Here is a 20741-nt window from a genome sequence, read left to right on the forward strand (position 1 = left end):
TTTATAGGGAGCAAATTTTCAGACAGATTCTGAAGGAGGAATGAGAGAGCCAGGAGAAGCTTCGATGAGGAATGTTTTAGAAGTAAGAAGACATCTGGTAGATGACATGGAATTATGAATGAGTGATCTTGTTTTCACCCAAGCACTTAGTACAGTTCTTGGCATTGATTAACAAGTACCATAATCACTTGTTAGGCAAGTGATTAACAAGTACCATAAAAACAAAAAAGCTAGCATGGGTGCCAGAAAGATTGACACAGAAAGGTGTGGAGATGAGTCCTCTAATAGTTCATTCATTCATTCAATCATATTTTTGGAGCATTTAATATGTGCAGAGCACTGTGTTGCCAGTTGGAGGGCCTTAGGCAGAAAAGTTAGACACTTGATTTTCATGGAAGGAGCGAGTGGAAGAACTGAAGGAATTGGATGATGTGATTAGCATGGTAGTTGTTGGTATTTGTTAAGTGCTTACTAGGTGTCAAACATTGTATTAAATGCTAGAGTAGATACAGGATAATCATATAGGACTCAGTCCCTGTCCCAAACAGGGCTCACGGTCTAGAGCGTTAGAAAAATAATCTTAGCCTCAAAATGAAGGATCAAATGAAAAGAAATAATGAAAAATGCAAGAAGTGCAGGAATGGCAAAATTTCCCAAGTATAGCTTCAGTGTAACCTAGGTAAAGTGAGGAAAGGGGGAGATTGGTGCTGAAGAATCAGCAGGTTTTTGGTAAGACTATATTGCATAGACCATGAAAAGGTTTCTAAGATTTCTACACTGTTGTGCATGAAAGACAGAAGTATTAATCATGGTAATCAGGAAAATTGACTAAGTAAGATGACAAGGAGTTCTGACTGTCATGTTGAGTTTGAGGCAACAGCAAGACCTCTGATTCTGTTTATCTCCTTGGCAGAATGAGAGCAGTCACAGTGTCATGTAGAAATAGGTGTTAAATCAACTATGAGAAACACCTCTCATAGCAGATACAAAAAGAGAAATATAGAGTGAAATATAGATTCCCATATGAATAATCGCTAAGTAGCACAGTGTAATATATAGCTATTCCAAAATTTTGCTTATGACATAAAACACATAGGCTATCCTTTCCCGTCTATAGAGTAGGAATTTTCATCTGCATTATCATCAATATGCACTTTGCATTTACATGTGATTTAGACTAGAACTGCAAAAACTGCAAGGATGCTCGTGAAATCTGCAGGAACCCAAAATAGGCTGAGTAGAATAAATCTCCATGGATAAGCCAGAAAATAAGGAATATGGGAGTTAGAATTGAAATGCCTTTCTGGGTCAACTGGGCACTGAATCTCAGTTCTTCCTTAAATAAAAATACAGATCCCAAAATGCACTGGTTGCTATGCAGTTTGAATAGCATTGGATTAGGTTTAAATTGTTTTGCTTTACTGCTTGGCAAGCTTAACCAAAGATATTAAAGTACTGTTTTGCTACTCTTGTTGAACATATTTATGGAGAACTATATGCTAGGCATGATACATGTACCACCCACCTTCTAGGAACTTACCATCTAATGCATTTATATATAGTTTCTATCTCTCTCTCTCCATACATAGATACACACACACACACACACACACACACACACACACACACACACTCCCCTTTTTCCAAACTTCAAATGGACTTCTTTCTCCAAGAATTCATGCATTCAATTGCATTTATTAAGCGCTTACTGTGTGCAGAGCACTGTACTAAATGCTTGGGAAGCACAATACAGTAATATAGAGTGACATTCCCTGCCCATAATGAGCTCACAATCTAGAGGGCTATGTCCTCCTTCTTGCCCTGCTTGCTTGAGCCAAACTGGATGAGATGAGAGGGCAAGGAGAATGGTGGGTGTGTTAGGGAAGGGAATGTCTGGGGGCTTCTCTCTCGTTATATCCCGGCTAGACTACCGTGTCAGCCTTCTCTCTGACCTCCCTTCCTCCTCTCTCGCCCCGCTCCAGTCTATTCTTCACTCCGCTGCCCGGCTCATCTTCCTGCAGAAACGATCTGGGCATGTCACTCCCCTTCTTAAACAACTCCAGTGGTTGCCTATCGACCTCCGCTCCAAACAAAAACTCCTCACTCTAGGATTCAAGGCTCTCCATCACCTTGCCCCTTCCTACCTCTCCTCCCTTCTCTCTTTCTACCGCCCATCCCGCACGCTCCGCTCCTCCGCCGCCCACCTCCTCACCGTCCCTCGGTCTCGCCCATCCCGCCGTCGACCCCCGGGCCACGTCCTCCCGCGGTCCCGGAACGCCCTCCCTCCTCACCTCCGCCAAACTGATTCTCTTTCCCTCTTCAAAACCCTACTTAAAAATCACCTCCTCCAAGAGGCGTTCCCAGACTGAGCTCCTCTTCCCCCTCTACTCCCTCTGCCATCCCCCCTTTACCTCTCCGCAGCTTAACCCTCTTTCCCCTTTTCCCTTTGCTCCTCCACCTCTCCCTTCCCATCCCCATAGCACTGTACTCGTCCGCTCAACTGTATATATTTTCGTTACCCTATTTATTTTGTTAATGAATTGTACATCGCCTCGATTCTATTTAGTTGCCATTGTTTTTACGAGATGTTCTTCCCCTTGACGCTGTTTATTGCCATTGTTCTCGTCTGTCCGTCTCCCCCGATTAGACTGTAAGCCTGTCAAACGGCAGGGACTGTCTCTATCTGTTGCCGACTTGTTCATCCCAAGCGCTTAGTACAGTGCTCTGCACATAGTAAGCGCTCAATAAATACTAGTGAATGAATGAATGAATCAAAAGCATCCCACAAGCCTTTTGCAGTACACAGGTGAGTGGTTGAGCTAAATGGCCCTTGGTAATTCATTCATTCATTCAATCGTATTTATTGAGCACTTACTATTTGCAGAGCACTTTTTTCTCCCAGGCCAGATTCATTACTCCTCTGGCCTTGTAAAAATCTAAATTTCCCTAGACATGATTTTAACATATATATACATACATATATATCTGCAAATATATTTACATATATACATACGTATGCTATTAGTATATATAGCATATATAGTATATATATAGTATAGTCATTTATCTACATATATACATACATATGCTATACTATCACGCTATTCACACTGGTATATGCCTATAAAATCACCTTGACCTATATCAGTAGTATGGGGCAGGAAAAAAAATACAGACCCATCATATCATTGCTTAAATACAATGGTGTGGTTCCAGACAGATAAGACCAAACAAAAATGTATTAAAAGGATTATCAGAGAACTTGGATAGTTAGATGCTGCCAGTTGTAAGGACTTAGGCAGAAAAGTTAGAAGCTTGATTTTCATGTAAAGAGTGAGGGGAAGCTTCTGAAGAAATGGGATGATGTGATTAGCATGATGGTATTTGTGAAGCACTCACTGTACTAAGCTGCTAAAGCCACAAATAATGGTGGTGACCCTCTCCAATGAAATGTTGGAAATGTTAACGTACAGGGAATATTAGAAGGCTAATCCATGCCCTAAGGGAGCTGGGCTGTCTATTAAAGCTAAAAGCTAGAATCTCTTCTGACCTACAGCTTTAACAAACATCTTTTCAAATCCAACTATCCAGCCCTCACTCTCTGAGGTTTATTAAGCTGAATTCCTGCCAAACATTGCTATTTGCTAACTCCATGCCATCTCTAAATCTGGCAACCACTTACTATTTCACTCTGCCAGCTTACTTTGAAAGAGTACTAACAAAGTACTTGTGCTCTAACTTCTGTCCCTAAATCATACCCTCCTCAGAGAGATGTAGACTACCTCACTGAGCTCCTTTTTCATATAAAATAGCTTGCCAAAAGGAAGAGTTACATCCACCTACAAGCACACTAAGAATAGTACATAGCAAGAACAGTGAGGCCACCTTGCCTCTTTGATAGTGCTTCTGCTTTGGATAAAAATACCTCACTTTTCTTTGTCTCCTCTCCCCCTCTGTTGAAATCTATCCTTCACTATTCTAACTTCCTTGGACCCCAATCACTATTATTTCTCCTCTAAACATGCCCAGCTCCTGAATTTCCAGCTTCAATATTCAGTTTATTTGCTGCATTAAGAGACACAAAGTTACCAGAAGATCCTCACTACAGCTGTTTCAGTTTCTTTTATAGACAGTTCTGGAATAAATGGAGTCTAAATTACATTTAATCTACTATTTACCCTCAAGATCCTATTTTCTTTGGATTGCAGTGCTTTAATTGCAAGATTTGTTAAGCACTTACTGTTTGCCAATCACTGTACTAAGTCCTGAAACAGATACAAGATAATCAGGTCCTACAGGTATACAGTTTAACTAAAAGGAGAACAAGTATTGAATCCCATTTTGGAAATGAGAAAACAAAAGTACTGATAAATTAAGTGACTTAACCAAGGTCACAAAAAGACAAGTGGTGGAGCTGGGATTAGAACCTATGACTTCTGACTCCAAGGCCTGTGTTCTTTCCATTAAACCAAGTTGGTTCTCCTGGTTTCATTCACTTATGTTCCATGGAAAATGAGAAATAAAATGCTGTTACTAAGGACTTAAATAGGGATAGAAATGAAATGGATGATGCTTAATTTTGTATAACTGAGGGATAAAGAATTGGACTATCTGGAACTTCTAGAATCCTAATGAAAATTACCCCAATCAATGGTATTTATTAAGCATTTACTGTGCTGCACCAGAGGCTAGGAAGAATACAGTATAACAGACTTGATAAACATAGTCCCTGCACAGAATTGATGAACATATTCCCTGCCCAGAGAGAGGTCACAGCCTAGAGGGAAAGACTGACTTTAATATAAATAATTTATGAATCTATACATAAGTGCTGTGGGGCTGGGGATATGATGAATAACAAATGCCTAAGGCTATAGAGCCAGGTAATAGATAATGCAGAAGGCAGAGAGAGTTAGGAAAATGAGGGCTTAATCTGGGAAAGCCTGTTGGAGGAAATGTGATGTAATAAGGCTTTGGAGGTGGGGAGAGTGGTGATCTGAAGTATATGAAAAGGGAGGGAGTTCCAGGCTAGAGGGAGGAAGTGGGAAAGAGGTAGGTGGCAAGATGGACAAAACTGGGCCACAGTGAGCAAGCTGTCATTAGTAGAGCAAAGTGTTTGGGCTGGACTATAGTAGATCTGTGAAGTAAGGTAGGAGGGGACAAGCTGATTGAGTGCTTCACAGCCATTCGTAAGGAGTTTCTGTTTGATGCAGAGGTGGATAGGCAACCACTGGAGGTTCTTTAGGAGTGGGGTAATTTGGACTGAACTGTTTTTAGAAAAGTGATATGGGTAGCAAAGTGAACTATAGACTGGGGTGGGAAGACACAGAGGCAGGGAGGTCAGTGAGGAAGAAGATGCAGTTGGCCAGGCAGGATAGGATAAGTGCTTGGATCAGCGTGGTAGCAGCTTGGATCACTCATGCCCCGAGTCAACCATATATGTGAGCATTTCAGTGCTATAATTAGGCTTCCACCTGTATTGGCCCACTCTATAATCTCCCATAATTCCAGCACTTTAAAATTGAAAACTGTACCAGGTTAGATGTATAATAACTGTAATAATAAATGTGATTCTTGTTAAATGCTTACAGTGTGCCAAGCACTGTACTAAGTACTAGAATAGATATCAGTTAATTGAGTCAGACACAGTCTCTGTCCAACACGGGGCTTGGAGTCTAAGGGGAAGGGAGAACAGGTATTGAATCCTCATTTTATAGATGAGGAAACTGGGACACTAAGAAGTTGTGACTTGCCTAAAGTCATACAGCAGGCAAGTAGTAGAGCTGAGATTAGAAGCCAGGTCCTCTGGCTCCCAGGTCCACAATCTTTCCATTAACCCATCCTGGAAGCCTGAATCTGCCTAAGTTTCTGTGTATACTATAAAAAAGTTTCAGAGTCATAGCTTGTAATCCTTTGTAATAAGCATAGCCTGATGGAAAGAGTACAGGCCCAGGAATCCGGAGACCTGGGTTCTAATTCCAACTCTTCCACTTGCCTGCTGCGTGATCTTGGGCAAGTAACTTAACACCTCTATGCCTCTGTTTCCTCACCTAAAAATGGGGCTTATCAGTTCTCTCCACCTTTAGACTCATGTGATTTATCTTGTATCTATCCCAGTGCTTAATACAGTGCTTGGCACATAGTGCCTAACAAATACCACAGTTATTATTACTAGACTTGCTTCCTTTTCTATCACATTTCTCCTCTCTGTACCTAATAATCTGTAAAATTTACATTCACTTTGCATTTTTATTTACAGATGTCAACTCAGAGAAGTGGCCATGTTTTAGGTTTCTATGCCAGGATAGTCACTTCCTCCTTGACAGTGACATAATAATTCTATGTTTAAACAGCTCTTTCTGTTAGTTTGGAATGAGAAAGTACTCCCAGAAAATCCACCATAGGGTATTATAAAGAATCCATTTCATCTGAGAGAAATTATTCACTATAGGAAGGAGTATAACATGAACTAGAGCTATTACTAAGTTAAAAATAAGCTTCCTTGTGCTTGTATATCAGGTTTTGAATGCTTGTTGACTTTCTTCAACAACTCTCTGATAGCCACCTTTCCTATGCTTTCCAAAATGCTCATATCTCCCATAAATAGTGGACTTTCCACAGTTACCGCACCATCCCTCAGTTCCCACATTGGGCTACCCATCAATGTGAGCAGAAGAGATCCCCAGTCCTTCCTCAGAAAAGTTTATGCTTCCCAGACTGGGGGTGGCTGTGAAGAGTGGCTGCAGCAGGGCCTGTCAGGAGGACTGTGGACTGAGAATAAGGAGACCAGCAGTATCACACTCCATCCTGGGCGTTGTTCATAAATCTCATTCCATTCTTGAGCCTACTTCTGTTAGCATTTCATAAGTCATCCTGTCCTCCCTTCCCATTTATCCCCTCTCTTCCTTGATATCTCCTGCCTTGAGCTAGGCTTAAGTAGACAAACATCCCTCTAGTCTGTAAACTCCTTGAGGGCAGGGATCTTGTTTATAAACTCCATGACAAGAAGTATGGCCTAAGTGGAAAGAACATGGGCCTGTGAATTAGAGGACCTGTTTTCTAATCCTTTCATTCAGTAGTATTTATTGAGTGCTTACTATGTGCAGAGCACTGTACTAAGCCCTTGGAGTATACAATTCGGCAACAAATAGAGACAATCTCTGCCCAGTAACGGGCTCACAGTCTAAACAGGGGCCACTTGTCTGCTCTGTGACCTTGGTCAAGTCACAACTTCTCTAGGCACCAGTTATCTAATCTGTAGAATGATCATTAAAACTGTGAACTTCATATGGGATATGGACTGTGTCCAACCTGATTAACTTGTATCTACCCCAGAGCTTAATGCAGTGCCTGGCACATAGTAAGTGCTTAACAAATACGATTAAAACAAAGAAAATTTTAAAAGTCTATTGTACTGTACTCTCCCAAGCACAGAGTACAGAGCTCTGCATACAGTAAGTGTTCAATAAATGCCATTGATTGATTCCTCCTAATCCTATCTTCGTTTAAACTTCCAGAATGGGTTGCATTCACCTACTCCAACCTCCGGTCCTCCAACTCCTTTCTTGACCTTTTACAATCTGTTTTTTTGTTAATTTTTCATCACATTGGTTAAGCACTTACTAGGTGTCAGTCACCATGCTAATTGTTGGGGTAGATGTCAGGTTGTCAGGTTGGACACAGTCCCTGTCCCTCATGAGGCTCACAGACTTAATCCCCATTTTACAGATGAGGTAACTGAGGCACAGAGAAGGGAAGTGACTTGCACAAGGTCACACAACAGGCCAGTGGTGGAGCCAGAGCAAGAAACCAGATCCTTCTGATTCCCATGACTGTGCTTGATCTAGTAGGTCATGCTGGAGAGGGCATTCTCAAGGGCTTCTGATGATGACTCCCTGTCAAATCTGATGGACTCTACTCTCCAAAAACCACAAATTTGTATTATCATTGACTCCTCCTTTCCATTTAATCCAAGATAGGCTGTCACTCTATCTTGCCGGCCATTTTTCCACAATATTTCCAAGATATGCTGCTTCCTTTCCACCCAGGAGGCCACCATGCTGGTCTGGGCCCTTGTCATATCCCAGTTTGACTTCTGCAACAACGGGCCTCCAATCTCTCTGCTGCCCAGATCATTTTTATAAAGCATTGTTTTCTCAACTGTAAGCTCACTGTGGGCAGGGAACATGTCTACCAACTCTGTTGTAGCTTATTACAGTGTTCTGCACACAGTAAGTGCTCAATAAATACCACTGATTGATTCTTTTCCCATATCTACCTCTAAAACCTTCTATGTTTAACCATTTCTCTATGCATCATGCAGAAATTCCAGATTTTAAGGCACTACTTCAGCTCTCTCCTTCCCACATCCACATTCTCTTCTCCCATTATACCAATAATAATAATAATAATGATAAGGGTATTTGTTAAGCACTTCCTTTGTTCCAGACACTGTACAAAGTGCTGGGGTAGATATAAGCAAATCAAGTTGAGCTAAGTCCCGGTCCCAAGTGGGGCTCACAGTCCATTTTAAAGACCTCCTTATCTTCCCTCCCAAACCCTGTCCTCTCCCAAACTTTCCCATCACAACCATCCTTCCTGCCTCACAACCCTGTAATCTTGGTGTCATTCTTTACTCTGCTCTCTCATTCACCCCAAATATCCAATCTGTCACCAAATCCTGTCAGTCTCACCTTCACAGCATCACCAAGATCCACCTTTCCTGTTCATCCAAACTGCTACCAAGTTAGTATAATTACTCATCCTATCCCACTTAGATTACTGCATCAGACTCCTTTCTGACCTCCCAACCTCCTGCCTCTCCTCATTTTAGTCCGTACTTCACTCCTCTGCCTGGATGATCTTTCTACGGAAATGTTCAGGGCATGTCATCCCTGCCCACTTCTCAAAAATCTCCAGTGGTTGGCTGTTCACCTCCATATCAACCAAAAAGTCCTCACTCTTGGCTTTGAAGCTCTCTATCACCTCGTCCCATCCTATCTCACCTCTTTTCTTTCCTTCTGTATCCCAGCGCGCGCACACTCTGCTCCTCTGGTGCGAAACTTCTCACTCTGCCTCGATCTCTCCTGTCTCACCACCGACCCCTGGCCCGCGGCTTGCCTCTGGCCTTGAACGCCCTTCCTCCTCCAATCCACCAATCACTCTTCCCCCCTTCAAAGTGCTCCTGAAGGTGCACCTCCTCCTAGAAGCTTTCACAGACTAAGCCCTACTTTCCCTCAGCTCCCACTCCTTTCTGCATCACCTCCACTTGTTCTCTTTGTTCTTCTCCCCCTTCCCGCCCACAGCACTTATGTATATGTGTATATATCTACAATTCTATTTATTTATATTGATGCCTGTTTACTTGTATTGATGTCCTTCTAGACTGAGAGCCCGTTGTGAGTAGGGATTGTTTCTATTTATCACTGTATTGTACTTTCCAAGTGCTTAGTAGAGCAATTTCCACACAGCGAGAGCTCATAAATATGATTGAATGAATTGAATGAATGAATGAGATAACTGAGGATCAGAGGAGTGAAATGACTTAACCAAGGTCACACAACAGACAAATGGCAGATCTGGGATTAGAACTCATGCCATTCTTACCCTCAGGCCCGTGTTCTATCCACTACACCATGCTGCTTCTCATATATATATATACCTGCATATATTTAGTAGGTGCTAACTAAATAATATTGATATATTGTTGACTTCATTACTGAGAGAGGCCTATTATTGTCAGCTCTACCTTGAATTAATTTTTTTTCGAAGATCAGATTGTGAATAGACATGAAATGTATCTGGTGTTAAACAGCTTTTATACTCTCAACAACCAGGTTAAATGGGAACTTAGTAACACTACTGTTTGCACATGCACTGATATCAGGCTAAAACCAATAAAATAAAACCAATTTCTGTGGTTATCCTCCCTGGGTAGAAAGTTAATTACAAATTTTATTTCAGCCAGAAGATGCTAAACTATCTTAATGCAAACTGCTTAGAATGTTTTAAATTCACACAATGACTATGTCCAACTGGACTGATGTAAAATTGCAGTGCAATAGAATCATACTTTTCAAAAGCATAAATACACCTAGCTTCCATCTTACTTCGTGTCAGAATAAAGAGTTATTAATTTGGAGTAAAATACACCTAGACTGATATTTGTTTAGTTGGCAGTTCTAGTCTGGTGAATTGGAAAGTCTCAATGGGCGATAAGCACAGGCCAATTACCTGAGTATTTGTATTAGCAGATCAAAACAGGTGAGTGATAAATGATAAAACCAAGAATCACATGTATTCTATACTTGTGGTTCACTATGTGGCTTATAACAAATGAGAGAAAATATAATGCTTGTCAATGTTTTCACAGGTTCAGGATGCATTTAGATGTCGTTTAAGAAACTGCCAAGATCCAATCAATGCAGATTCATCAAGTTCTTTCCCTAATGGTCACGCTCAAATCATGGTTAGCTTTTATTTTGTTTTTGGTGATAATCTTTTTTTTTTCCTAAACAGAATAAATCATTAAATGTAGAAACAGAATGGTCATGTAGGTTTGGAAATTATGTTTAAGCTTTAGCTCATTAATCCTGAACAACATTGATGTATTTGAGTCCTTTTGATTTTAAAACAAATGCCCCAGCCAGCTACAAATCCAGGATCCTAAGCAAACAACTCTGGCATTTTCCCTTGGTGGGTAACCTTGCCTTTTAGTGTGAGAGAGGATGCAGGAAGTATGTGTAAATTTAAGATTGTTCATTCTTTTTTTAATCACAACCTCAATCAATGCATTTTTACGTTTCTTTGCACATGAAAACAGAGCGCATTTGCTGCCTTTGAGAATTCGAGGGTTCCTATCCTTACACAACAGGGCCATGTGAGTGCACAAGAAGTTTAAATACTTGTTGAATTAAGGGAAAAAATGAAATATTTTGGTTTTCCCAAGGATTAATTCTGAGACATTTGAGAGAAAGATTAACAAAAATCAAAACGCTAAAACAATCAAATGTAACTCTAGGATCTCATACCTAGAAACTTTTTTAGTCAACAAGAAAAGTTGCTGGGAGATCCAATATCTTATTTCTATCATTACAGCTCATATAGCCTTAGTATATAGTTTTTGGAACATCCATTATCATTAATATTTTTAAAAGATGAAATTTGTGTGGCTTACAAATACAGGTTCCCAAAAATATAAGGCTAAAGCTGAATTGCACTGTGGATTGTACATCAAATTACTTAGTTTTCCCCTAATGACAAGGGTGACTTTGAATTCTAAAATGATAAAGCTTAATTGTTAAAGCCCGAGAGCCTTTGATTGTGTTGAGAATGAATAATGGTTTCTTAGAGGGTTCAATTTTTACTCAACTGCTAGACTAGTTTGCATTAATATGGAATTTGATGCAAACAAACATATTTAATTTGAATATTTCAAATAAGATTTAGCCATTTAATGAAACCCATTCTTAGTAATGTGTGCAGCAGTCCTCTTCATTCCTGGTCATGGAACTGCTTTTAAAGTTTCTCTCAATCACTTCTGTCCTAGATCACAGATTGGTTAATTGATGATATGAAAGTGGTATGACACTCTATGATGCCTTATTAAAATCACATATATAAACTGCCACATGCATTTACTCTTTTGTCCCCAGACAGTACATTTTAAGCCATCTGTTCTTAACACAAATCAAAAACTTGCTCCTAGCTTGTCAAACTCAGTTTCACAGTGGGTGTGCTATGTCTTTGGGGATAAAAAAAAAGAATTAAATTCTAACTTAGTAACAGTTTAAATGTTTCCTTATTTATTATTACAGACAGACTTTGAAAAGGATGTGGACATTGCTTGTCGGTCAGGTAAGAATGCTTGAATACTGGCTGACATATGGCATGTTATAAACAGTATTATTTGTGTTGAACAAAAGTGAAATTGATATTAAATTTCATCTGGTTACCAGTAATGTTTTTTCCTTATTCAGGAGAGATGAATAGTCCATAGACAAGTGTCTTTAGTGTATAACTAAAATGTGTCTCCATACATGTACACATGCCTAGGCTTAACTTATGTGGCACAATGTTGGCATCATGACAAGGAGGTAGAACCAAGTTCAAACGCTTAACTTATGTGGCACAATGTTGGCATCATGACAAGGAGGTAGAACCAAGTTCAAACCCAGCAATGCAGTGGCAATTTCAAGCAATCAGACATAGATCAAGACTATGGGGAGAGATCTGCTGATTATACCATCCTCTCCTTTCCCAGCTCTAGATCCAGCTCTAAATTAGTTCCCATTATTAACAATGTGCAAAAAAAGAGACTGCCTCTGGCAAGTAAAGCCCTGCAACTGGAAAAATCAGATCCAAGCAACTTGGAAGATTTTATATATTATTACAGTTGAGGCTGGCATTTGAGAATAAGACAGACTTCGGGTCTGACCTGAAATGGCACATTTTCTGGAAATTTCAACCAGCCTTAGGTTGAGTGATTGTGAATTCCTAAGCAAGAATGTTCTAACTAAATGACTGTATTCATATCAAGATGACGTGAAGTAGAGGGGGAAAGGGGCATTTTATATACCCCAAGTATTTCTGGAAGGTGAAGTCCTCAGAACATTCTGGGAGAAACTGGAGCATTAAAACTGACCTCAGCAGTTCCAAGAGCAATCATGTCCATTGGGGTGTTTACTTGCTATTAGGGTAGGGCTACAACCGGTGCAGAACTCAGCTAAATCTGATGCACCAGGATTTTCCAAGTGTGTCAGCCAAGCCAAAATCAAGCATTGACATTGACAATATTCTGAATGTTCAGCTGGCCAGAACTAATGGAGGTTCACAAAGCCACCCACATATGAATATTAAAATGCCCCTAAGTTATATATATATGGCTCTCAGTAGTATAAGCATGAGACAGAGAGAATGATCAAAATCAGACCTAGATATTTACCCAGCATCAAAAGCAGTACAAGGCAGACATAATATTTGCAGAGTAGTGTTCACCAGACACATACAGAAGGAGTAACTTGGTGAAATTAAGTTCTGAAGACTTGAATTTTTCAATATTAAACCTTGCTCAATAGATTGAACAGAGCAGTGGAATTATAGGGTTGTAATTCATTATTATAGGAATCTATGACTTCTCTCCAGAGTTCCACCACTCTGAATTTTTATTTAATATGTGCTTGCTTCTAGTTAAATAATAGTCTCCTGTTAATTTATCACAGCTATCTGGTTTGAATCAAGGAAAAGCAATAGCATAGGTACATTATTTAAAAATTAATGAAATCCATTATTTTTAGCCACTTCATTCATTTTCCATAAAAGTGCAATTGCTCTTGTTAACTGAAATTCATTTGAACTACTTTATAGAGTTGCAGCAATCACATTTTAATAATGAAAACTGAAAAATGTTTCACCTTTCTTGAAATGAATACTTTTACTGTTTCTTAATAAACTTTAAAATAGAGAGAGCTGGTCTCAAAACCTGTATGGCAAACACACTTGATAGAGGCATGAGAGGACTTCACTAATTAAAATTAAGATCAATCAGTGATGTTTACTGAGCATTTACTGTGTGTAGAGCACTGTACTAAGTGGTTGGAAGAGTGAAATACAACAGAGTTGGTAGACATGTTTTTTGTCCACGTGGAGCTTGTAGAGGTGAATCCAGACATTAAAATAAATTATGGATATGTGTATAAGTGCCATGGTGCTGAGGGTGGGGTGAATATCGGATGCTTAAAGGGCACAGATCCAAGTGCACAGGAAAGATGAAGAAGGGAAAATGAGGGGAAGGTGGGGAAGGTCTCAATTATGGTATTTAAATGCTTACTATGTATCAACCACTGTCCTAAGCACTGATATAGATACAAGTTAATCAGGACAGACAGAGAACAGTAAATGAATCCCCATTTTACAGTTTAGGAAATTGAGAAACAGAAAAGTTTAGGCCCAAGTGACTTGCTCCCTTTATTCATCTCCTTTGCCAGCTCCATAGCACCTATTCTCCATCCTAATCCCCCTCAACCTCTCAGCTGCCTTCAACACTGTGGACCATCCCCTTCTCCAGGAAACATTATCCAACCTTGGCTTCACTAACTCTGTCCTCTCCTGGTTCTCCTCTCATCTGTCTGGCCATTCATTCTCAATCTCCTTCACAGGCTCCTCTGCCTCCCACCTCCTAACTGTGTAACTGTGGGAGTCCCTCATGGTCCAGTTATGGGTCCCCATCTATTCTCCATTTCCACCCCTTTGCTTGGAGAACTCATTCGCTCCCATGGCTTCAACTACCACCTTTATGCGGATGATACCCAAATTTACATCTCTTACCTTGATTCCATCCCTCTGTTCAGTTTCTCATCTCTTGCCTTCAAGACATCTCTATTCGGATGTTCTCCCATCACCTCAAACCTAACATGTCAAAAACAGAGCTCTTATCTTTCCACCGAAACCCTGCCCTCCCCCTGACTTTCCCATACTGTAGACAGCACCACCATTGTTACTGTCTCCCGAAGCCATAACCTTGGCATTACCCTTGATTCCTCTCTGTCTTTCAATTCACATATTCAATCCATCACTAAATCTGTTGGTTCCACCTTCACAACATAGCTAAAATTTACCCTTTCCTCTCCATCCAAACTGCTACCGTATTTATACAATCACTCGTCCTATTCCGGCTGAATTACTGCAACAGCCTCCTTGCTGACCTCCCAGCCTTCTGTCTCTCCCCACTCTAGTCCATACTTCACTCAGCTGTCTGAATCATTTTTCTAGAAACACATGTCACCCCACTCCTCAAAAAGCTCCAGTATTTGCCCATCCACCTCCACATCAAACAAAAATTCCTCATCTTTGGCTTTAAAACCCTCCACCATCTTGCCCCCTCTACCTCACCTTGCTTTTCTCTTTCTACAACCCAGCTGACACACTTTGCTCCTCTACTGCTAATTCATTCATTCATTCAATAGTATTTATTGAGCGCTTACTATGTGCAGAGCACTGTACTAAGCGCTTGGAATGTACAAATCGGTAACAGATAGAGACAATCCCTGCCCTTTGACGAGCTTACAGTCTAATCGGGGGAGACGGACAGACAAGAACAATAGCAATAAATACAATTAAGGGGATGAACATCTCATTGAAACAATAGCAAATAAATAGAATCAAGGTGATGTACATTTCATTAACAAAATAAATACGGTAATGAAAATATATACAGTATGAAAATCTGTGCTTCAATTTCACCTATCTCACCACTGACCCCTAGTTCTCATCCTGCCTCTGGCCTAGAACACCCTCCCTCCTCAAATTCCACAGACAATTACCCCCTCCTCTTCAAATTCTTATTGAAAGCACATTTCCTCCAAGAAGCCTTTTCGGACTATGTTCCACATTTCCTTATCTGCCACTCCCTTCTGAGTCACTCTAACTTGCTCTCTTTGTTCTTCCTTCCTCCCAGCCCCACAGCACTTATGTGCATATCTATAATTTATTTATTTGTATTGATGTCTGACTCCCCTCATCTAGACTTTAAGCTTGTTGTGGTCAGGGAATGTGTCCATTTATTGTTATATTGTACTCTCAGGAGCACTTAATACAGAGTTCTGCAAACAGTGACTGCTCAATAAATATGATTGAATGAATGAATGAAGGCCACCCAGCAAACAACTAATCCTGATTGCCTGATGTCCTGCCCATGTTCTTTCCACTAAGTCCATATTACTTCCTCTTGGAGGACAAGTGATTTTTATAAGGCTTTGAAGATGGGGAGAGTGGTAATCTGTCAAATATGAATTGGGAGGAGTGAAGGGGTCAGAGGCAAGATAAAAGACAAGGTACAGTGTTAGGGGTTGGTTTTAGAGGAATGAAGTGTGTCTGGATTGTAGATGGAAATCAGTGAGATAAGGTAGCAGAAGCAGAACTCATTGAGTGCTTTAAAGCAGCATGGCCAGTGGAAAGAGCATCGGTCTGGCAGTCAGAGGACTTGAGTTCTAATCCCAGCTGTGCCACTTGTCTGCTGGGTGAACCTGGGCAAGTCACTTCACTTCTCTGGGACTCAGTTTCTTTCTCTGTAAAATGGGCATTAAATCCTACTCCCTCCTAGTTATCTTGTACCTACCTCAATGCTTAATTCAGCAGTTGTCACAGAGTGAGTGCATAACAAGTACCATCAATCAATCAATTGTATTTCCTGAACATTTACCATGTGCAAAACACTTAGGAGAGTATAATATAATAGGGTTGGTAGAAATATTCCCTGCTCACCAGGATCTTACAGGCTAGAGGGAGAGACAAATGTGAATATAAGTGAATAAATTATGGATATGTACATAAATGCTGTGGGTCTGAGAGTGGGATGAATAAAGGGTCTAAATCTAAGTGCAAGGATGACACAGAGGGAGTGGGAGAAGAGGAAATGAGGGCAACATTATTCATGATGTATTTGGTTTTCTGTTTTTCTATTGTTGACGCCAAATTGTGAAGACGTGTGTTTTAGGGCATTTAGATTTTGGAAAATCATTAATCAAGTTCTGTATTTGGGGTCTAGCTGGAGAATTAAGTTGTTTTATTTTATATCAGTCTATGTCCAATTGACATGGAGAATGCATGAAGATGCATACTCTAAGTGTATTAATTAATATCTCCACTTTATGCAATGTTGTCTTCAACTTCACAGTTCTTCATAAAGACATTGGCCCTTGCAGGGCAGCTACAATAACAGGAACCCTCTCTAGGATTTCTCTAAACGATGATGAAGAGGAAGAAAAAGGGCCAAACCCTGAAGGACTGAGCTACTCAACATTGCCTGGAAGCATCATTTCCAAAGTCATCATTCAGCAACCCACAGGTTTACATATGCCTATGAGCATGAGTGAACTAGCCAATCAGTGTTTGAAAAAAGACAACAGTGAATTACGGCGAACTGTGTACTTATGCACTGATGATAATTTGAGAGGTGCCGATATGGACATGGTCCATCCTCAAGAAAGAATGATGGAAAGTGACTATATTGTGATGCCCAGAGGTTCGGTAAATGCCCAGTCATCACTGAAAGATGAGAGCAAATTGAATCTAGGCATGGAAACTTTGCCTCATGAAAGACTGCTCCACTACAAAGTAAATCCTGAATTCAACATGAATCCTCCTGTAATGGACCAATTCAGTATCAATTTGGATCAGCACCTTGCACCCCAGGAGCATATGCAGAGTTTACCATTTGAGCCTCGCACAGCTGTAAAGAACTTCATGGCCTCTGAGTTGGATGACAATGTAGGATTATCAAGGAGTGAGACTGGATCAACGATATCAATGAGTTCTTTGGAGGTCAGTGAAATAAAGAAATGGTGCTTTATTTGCCAATTCATTCATTTCTGGCTAAATAGAGTGATTTGGAGACTAGTATTAGGTACATCCAAACTGAGACCATTTAGACTATACTCCCAAGATGGTATTTCCCACTGGTATGACATCCTCTTCCATTAGCAAAGTTGCCTTCTCTTGGGTGACAGATTGCCTTAGAATGATAAAACTAGTTTTTGGCTTAATTACCTTTCAAATCCTAAATACAAGATTTCCACTGCTAGTATGCAATTTCAAGTTACTTAAAGAGAGTGTTAGCTTGAATTTCATGCACCTATTTTACATACCAAAGTGTACCCACCTTGTTCCAAATGAAGGATAACTTTTAAAATAATGAACCTGTAATACCAAGGGTTGGTAAATTTAGGCATATAGGATTGTGTGGGGGCAAGATGGAGAAGTGATTTGTGTATATTTACAGTACCTTTACCCTTTCACCCCTTCATTGTCTGTTGCTCCTGTTTGGATTGTAAGTAGGAGGAAGGGATGGAAATATTGGGGGGGGGGGTAGAGAGAAAGAAAAATAAATCTAGGATCATGTCTACTAACTCTACTGTACTCTCCCAAGTATTTAACACATAGGTGCTCAATAAATGTCATTGATTGAAAGGGCTGAATTTACTCATATTTCAAAATACGGGCAAATGGATAGGAAGGAATTTTTCCAGCATAATCAAATTCTGGACTCTCAAGACAAGCCCTCTTCTCCCATTGTTTCAGATGAGCAGGGAGAATCCAAAGAATCCAATTGACTGAGACTTCATTATTCTCCCATAAAATGAAAATAGCACCTACCAATTTTTGTGTCATTGTATAAATTCAAAAAGAAAACATGATAAAGATTCCCTAATAATAATTACTATTATGGTACTTGTTAAATACTTACTATATGCCAAACACTTTTCTAAGCACTGGGGTAGATAAAAGTTAATCAGATTGGTTACAGTCCCTGTCCCACATCGAGCTCATACTCTTATCCCCATTTTATACAGATGAGGTAACTGAGGCATGGAGCAGCTACACAGCAAGTCATGTGGTGATCACACAGCAGTCATGTGGTGGGGATGGGAATTAGAACCCAGATCCTTTTGACTTCCAGGCCCATGCTCTATCAATTAGCCCATGCTGCTTCTCATAGATATAGAATAAACGTATCTTATAAACTGTCTTAGATATCTTGGTACTTACTAGGAGGGTTGAGCATGTTCCTCTTATTCACATCATCATTATTATAATTATTATCATAGTAATACTTATGGTAACTGTACTGTAGCTAAGAGTGTGTGACTGTACATAAAAATAACATGCACAATGGAGAAATAACAAATAAATACATTAGCTGATTCATAAGAATAAGGGGCATTAACCAGGAATGGCTCATAGACCAATTCCACACAGTTTTTCTTACCAGTCTTTTCACCTTCTTGGAAGTATGCTGGTAGGAAAAGAATACATGCTTTTTTGTCTAAAACATGACCACAGGCCTTGGATCAAATACCTTGCACTTGACCCCTCCATCCTTCCTTCCCTGACTACCCACATCTTCAACTTTTCACTCTCCAACCGCTACTTCCCCACAGCTTTCAAATGTCCTCAGGTCTCCTCCCTAAAAAACCTTTCTTCAGTTACCTCCCCATTTCCCTTCTACCATTCCTCTCCAAACCCTTTAAGCAAGTTGTCTATACCTGCTGTCTCCACTTTCTGTCCTCCACCCCCTTCAGTCTGGTTTCTGACGCTGTCACTCCACATAAACCTCCCTCTCAAAGGTCACCAAAGATCTCCTTCTTGCCAAATCTAATGGCCTCTACTCCATTCTATTCCTTCCTGACATCTCAGCTTCCTATGACACTGTCAACCACCCCCTTTCCCTGGACACTAACACTGTCCTCTCCTAATACTCCTCCTATCTCTCTGGTCACTCCTTCTCAGTTTCTTTAGTGGGCTCATCCTGTACCTTCAAGGCTCAGTTTTGGGTCCTCTTCTATTCTCCATATACACCCACTCCCTTGGAGAACTTATTTGCTCCCATGGCTTCAACTACCATCTCCGTGCACAGGATTCTCAAATATACAGTTCTAGCTCTTTTTCTGCAGTTACACATTTCTTCCGCCTTCGGGATATTTCTACTCATATGTCCCACCAACACCTCAGATTTAGAGTGACCAAAACAGTACTCCTTCTCTTCCCACTCAAACTCTGTCCTCTCTCTGACTTTCTCATCACTGTAGACAGCACTACCAGCCTTCCTGTCTCATAAGTCCTTGGTGTTATCCTTGATTCCTCTCATTCAACCCACATATTCAATCTGTCACTAAATCCTGTCGATTCAACCGACACAACACCCCTAAAATCTGCCCATTCCTCTCCATCCAAACGGTTACCACATTAATCCAAGCACTTATCCTATCCTGCCTTGATTAGGCATCAGCTCCCCATCTTCTGTGTCTCCCCACTCTAGTCCATACTTCTAGTCCCTGTTTTCTACAAAACAATTCAGTCCATGTTTCCCCACTCCTCAAGAACCTCCAGAGTCTGTGCATATACCTCAGCATAAACAGAAACTCTTTACCATCAGCTTAAAGCACTCAATCACGTTGCCCCTTCCTACTTTACCTATTTCCCTAAAGGAACCCAGCCCACACACTTCACTCCTGTAATCCCAACCTACTCACTAAACTTCGAACTTGTCCATCTCTCCCCTGACCTCTCGCCCATGTCCTGCCTCTGGCGTAGAATGCCCTCCATCTTCGGGTCCAACAGACACTCTCCCCTCCTTCAAAATTTTATTAAAAGTACATCTCCACCAAGAGCACTTTCCTGACAAAGCCCTCAGTTACTCTTCTCCCACTCTCTGCATCACCTTTGCACTTGAATTTTCACCCTTTATTCATCACTCTCTCAGCCCCACAACACTTGTATTCATATCTGTAATTTATATTAGTATCTGCCTTCTCCTCTAGTCTGTAAACTCATTGAGGGCAGGGAATGTGTTTCTCGAGTCTGTTATATTGTACTTTCCCAAGCATTTTGCACAGAGCTCTGCATAGAGTTAACATTCAATAAATGTGATAATAATTATGGTATTTGTTAAGCACTTACTATGTGCCAGGCACTGTACTAAGCAATTGGGTTGGACACAGTCCCTGTACCACATGGGGCTCACAGTATCAACCTCTATTTACAGATGAGGAAACTGAGGCCTAGAGAAGTGAAGTAATAATAATAATAATAATAATAATGTTGGTATTTGTTAAGTGCTTACTATATGCAGAGCACTGTTCTAAGCATTGGGGTAGATACAGGGTAATCAGGTTGTCCCACATGAGTCTTCATCCCCATTTTACAGATAAGATAACTGAGGCCCTAAGAAGTGAAGTGACTTGACC

At 40.5% G+C, this 20741-nt stretch overlaps 1 protein-coding gene across 4 annotated transcripts in view; it reads left to right on the plus strand.

Moving 5' to 3' along the window:
- ADGRB3 (adhesion G protein-coupled receptor B3) overlaps positions 1-20741 on the plus strand; it is a 688563-nt gene that overhangs the window by 636707 nt on the left and 31115 nt on the right. For 2 of the 4 annotated variants that reach the window (XM_029069998.2, XM_029069995.2), the window contains 4 exons: positions 10373-10468; positions 10823-10879; positions 11817-11856; positions 16673-17319. In XM_029069998.2, the coding sequence (XP_028925831.1) occupies positions 10373-10468; positions 10823-10879; positions 11817-11856; positions 16673-17319 (840 nt within the window). The remainder of the gene's footprint in view (positions 1-10372; positions 10469-10822; positions 10880-11816; positions 11857-16672; positions 17320-20741) is intronic. The other 2 variants (XM_039912307.1, XM_029069997.2) reach the window with 1 other exon arrangement.

This window comes from Ornithorhynchus anatinus, chromosome 1 (genome assembly GCF_004115215.2).
Source record: "Ornithorhynchus anatinus isolate Pmale09 chromosome 1, mOrnAna1.pri.v4, whole genome shotgun sequence".
Classification (NCBI taxonomy): domain Eukaryota; kingdom Metazoa; phylum Chordata; class Mammalia; order Monotremata; family Ornithorhynchidae; genus Ornithorhynchus; species Ornithorhynchus anatinus.